The sequence below is a fragment of the Convolutriloba macropyga genome, unplaced genomic scaffold, assembly GCF_964194025.1.
Source record: "Convolutriloba macropyga unplaced genomic scaffold, txConMacr16.3 SCAFFOLD_5375, whole genome shotgun sequence".
NCBI lineage: Eukaryota > Metazoa > Xenacoelomorpha > Acoela > Convolutidae > Convolutriloba > Convolutriloba macropyga.
In genome coordinates, this window is record NW_027453216.1 from 12,947 (window position 1) to 17,345 (window position 4,399).

General features: G+C 37.7%; 1 protein-coding gene across 1 annotated transcript; it reads right to left on the bottom strand.

Moving 5' to 3' along the window:
* Positions 1-259: 259 nt before the first annotated feature.
* LOC142358135 (uncharacterized) lies at positions 260-806 on the bottom strand (the record flags this gene model as incomplete). Its single annotated transcript, XM_075409596.1, has 2 exons — positions 260-501; positions 618-806. Coding segments are annotated over 2 exons (431 nt in total), but the record flags the coding sequence as incomplete, so codon positions are not given.
* Between the last annotated feature and the right edge of the window lie 3,593 nt (positions 807-4,399).

The window sequence follows — 4,399 nt, forward strand, 5'->3', positions numbered from 1 at the left end:
CGATCGGCCAAAATTGACTGAACAAAAAAACCCATTTGAGTATGTAGTTCCTCCCCCCCCTCAAGAGGGGTCGGAACAATAATGTGGCTTTGCCGGGGACTATCTCTTAAAGGGCAAGCTCAGATCTTACATCATAGTACGTATCTTGAAGCGTTCTCATCAGGAGCCCTAATCAACAGCTTATCAAGGTACTTTCAACGCCTTAACCTTCAATTAAATACTTCTAGCAAAATTTTTGCGTGGTTATGGGATTTCTGACCTCCGAGACTACTGAATCCAACACCTCAGTTGGCATCCACTCATACCCCTCCATTTGATCACATCTCTTCCACTCTGCCGCCCTTAATACTGCCGACTTATCTTTCGGCTGTGAGAGCAGTTCGGCTAGTGAGATATTCAGACCGTCTGCTTCTTGTACTAGTGCATCTGTTGATACATTCAAAGCTGTGCAGCCGGAGTTCATGTCGGCCACCACTCCACTGCAGCCGAAACCATTCGGATCTACAAACAGAACTTAGAATCTTTCTATTGCTCACGCTGACCCAGGATGAAGTCCGCGACCAATATGAATTCCATATATTGACAAGAATTCCATATATTGACATTTATTATTTTACCTTTGTAAAACACGTTGTAAATTAGTTCTTGGGGGACATTCTGGAAGAGGGGTGTCTCTAGTGCGGGCATGCGGCACTTGTGGGGTATGTGTGCTGCTGCGAATATGGGCCACATCATGTTCCCAGCATCTTGGAAGGCCACAATTGATACCCCGATGAAGATAAGCAAATGCCATTTGTTATAGTAGCCTCAAACAAAGCATCCAATCGCGTCAAATTTTGTATGGTCAATAAATCCCTAATCCAGAATCTTTTTAATTCAAACAAAAGAAAACAGTCGGTATTGTCAGTATTTTGGCGTTTCTGAACAATTACGTCAAAATCATTTATGTTTCTTTCATCAAGATCTTGGTTTTATTGTTTGATCACGGAGGTTCTCGTATCGCCGTTATATAACGTATAAAATTCTCTTAGCAACCGAGCATGCCAATTTTTTTAAACACCGAATAACACAGGATGTTTTTGGCGTTTTTGCTCCTTTTTCGAAAGTAGTGGTGTATTAGATAGTTAATAAATGAATTCTGGAAACCGGCCCAACCCCAACACTTCATGCCACTTGTGTGCCAAATCAACCATAGATGTTGCAGCGAAGGACTTCTAGGTGGGTGAACTAAGCAGAATTTTGGTTTATCGTCCTCAACCGGTCGATTATCTGACCAAATTTTCATGTTATGTAGTCCTTTAAGTAGTTGTTCTTTTGACAGCAATAAAGGACAACAAAGGTGGTGTCGGACCCATTGCAGTCGGGGTAAGTTCTGTGGAGATTGTACAATAGTCTGGTCCAAGAGACAAGACAAGACAGTAGAGAGTTGTTCGAACCCTATCAGTTAGGATTATTCAATGGAGGCGGTATTCAATCATTCATTCAACGAAAAACATTGTTACGAAGATGGCCTCCTCACTCAAGAAGGCAGGAATTCTTCAAATTGATATTCAGAACGCTATCAGTTCCGTTAAAATGAGCTGTCTTGTGAATGCAGTTACCAAGTTTATGCTGCAAATCTAACGCTTCAAATACTGTGGGTGAGGCCAAAAACAGGTCTAATTTCACAAAAGCTCAAGTATGGGGTTTGGTCGACCTCTAGTAGTAAATAAGTCATTTCAGCGAGGTAAACCACAGGGAGTTGAAGTGCGTGGTGCTGCAGTTGGCACTGCCGAATATGTAGGCTTATGTTTGCAAAAACGAGTAAGAAAATAGCAGTACTAATGGAACGCCTTCATCACATTATTGACTTTTATTGCGCTTTAGGGATCTGAAAAGCTTGCAAACCAGCTGCTTTTGACGTTAGCGTGAGTTTACCGCTGCAGTCAGAAAGCAATTTTCAATGCAGCAGAGAAAGCAAGGGTGGCGCTCAAAATAGCTAAGGAGCGAAAGCACAATGTTTAAAACGCCAAGTGCAATGAAACAGTCATTTATTTGATACTTTATACTGCTAGCTGTAAATACTTCAGGATGTGTTGTTGATCCTAAAAAAAAGACATTGGCCTCCTTTTTCGACAATCGGAGTTACTTTTTGGAGGGACTATCAGTATTCTACAATAGATTGTCGCAACCCTTGTCGACAGTTACAGTAAACGGGTCTGCCTCAATAATTTTGATTCAATCCATTTTACGAGATTTAATTACGAGTCCATAATCAGATGAGTCCAAATTGGCCCGCTTGTGGTGAACCTTTGAAACTTGCGCAGCAAACGGGAGTCTTTTTAATTCGACAACTGCTCTTAAGTAACCGTAATTTTGAAATCACCCAATGAATGTGAAAACTGGGAAATAGCTGCTGTTGAGAGGAAAGTAAATGGAACAACAACTCCCGAGACAAGATTCAAACTTATTCTTCATTACTAAGTTCATCATGTACTTAGTGCATTACAAAAAATCTACTGAGACAGAACAAAAGTTTTAATGAATTAAGTCACTTTGGACACTCCACAAAGATATTCGCAGCTTCTTCAGTTTAATTACAGAATGAATTTTAAAAGTGTTTATAAGGTTTGACCAACGGAAACTCACATTGTATGCTAAAATTACTTTTATATTCAATAAAACCAATCATGCAATTTTACGGAAATATTTTTTTCGTATCCTCATATTAGATCGTGCTGTAGACTGTTCAAAGTTTTGTCTCATTTTAGAGCTTTTCAAACCAAAAACTACAATCTTTCCTCGAATTTTACTGAAATATAAATTATTGCAAAATTTTCACATGGGTAAAGTTCCAGGTGTTATTAACGAGTGAAAAATGTTGACTAGTCTATGGCATTATTAAAATTGAACGCCTCAAGTTTCAAAGATTACAGAACCAGATGAATCCAATTTTATGTCGAATTAGTTTTATAGGGTATTCGAGTACACTCGGTTTTTAACGTCAAAAATTAGTTGCTCTGTAGTTACATCAGTACGTCTGCCAGTGTCGGCCGAAAACCAAAAATTGCCACAATCAACCACGAAAAATATTTATAATTGACAACACTCAAAGGGTCGATTGCTAATATGAATTGAGAAGCCTTCCACAAATCTCCACGACGAAAAGAATTTTCCACCGAAAAGGAATAAAACAAAGAAGATATAAAAAATTGCAGTTGCTGAAGTTAACAACTCTCCAAACGTTTCTCCGTCAATGCTTTAGTTTAGCATAAGACTACCACTGGTTACTATTTTCAAAGCTAAATTATTTTCAAAGTAACGTCCATCGTATAAAAGAGTGTCAAACTTCGTACTCGAGAAGAAATATTGCGAAAAATTTTTCTGGAGCCGCCTTGCAACATGAGAATTTCAAAAAACGCATCCTCGAATAAAAAAAACAGTTCTTCGCTGAGTGGCTCTTTCAAAGTAACGTTATGAAAAAAACGTTTTCCTATTGACAGAAGTTACTGGTCATTGTATTCGAGTATCACAAACTTTTTAAAAATCACTCCGCTCCCATTCTTTTCTTAAAAGTTTCAAGTTTTTTAACACAAAGGGAAGGTTTTTGTCTTGGCTAGCTATATGCGAACAAACTTTAGGTGGCTAAAACAAGAAAATCATGTTTTTACTTTTGTCAATGTTTTGACAAAACAATTTTGCTAGTTAATGCTCGAGAAATTCAAGATTTTAAGACATATGAATCTTTTGCAACAAAAATATCAAAAGATATAAAATGAGTAGCCGTTGATGTTCAGTGACGTTGAGACATTATTCTGTGATCAGTGCTGGAAATATAAAGCTAAGATTATACGTTCTCAACTTCAATCTTCCCCCCTTTTATTTATTGATAACCTTCTTTTCGCCGATGTTTTTCCCCGACTCTTGAGCAGACTTCATACCGGCGACTGTGCTTCTTGATTTTTGAAGCCAAATAAATAGCTCAGATCATTAAAACTGTTGCCATCACACAGTTGATATCTAGAAACAATGCGGAGCAAGGAGAGTTCATAAAAATATATTCTGAAATGTGGGGAATAATAGGGAATAATAAGAAAAAGGGCAGCTGAGAACAGGCCGCTGTGGCCTAATGCGGTGGCCTAAATTATTTTATATTTCCGGTACATCCAAATATTAATATTTTTCATATCTTATGATAATGCATCGCTATTTATTTACAACTTGAAAATTTTTATCCTTCTCATAGTCAATTTTAAATCAATCTCCAGACCATTTGTATTTTTAATGCCTTGATTTAAACTCTTACGTCCTAAATAAAGATTTGAAACAGCAAAAATCTGTCTATTTTGAGACGCCAGAAAACAGAAATGCGTCTCTTTTTCAAAGAGAAACGTTTCAAAGGCTTCAAATTCAATGTCTT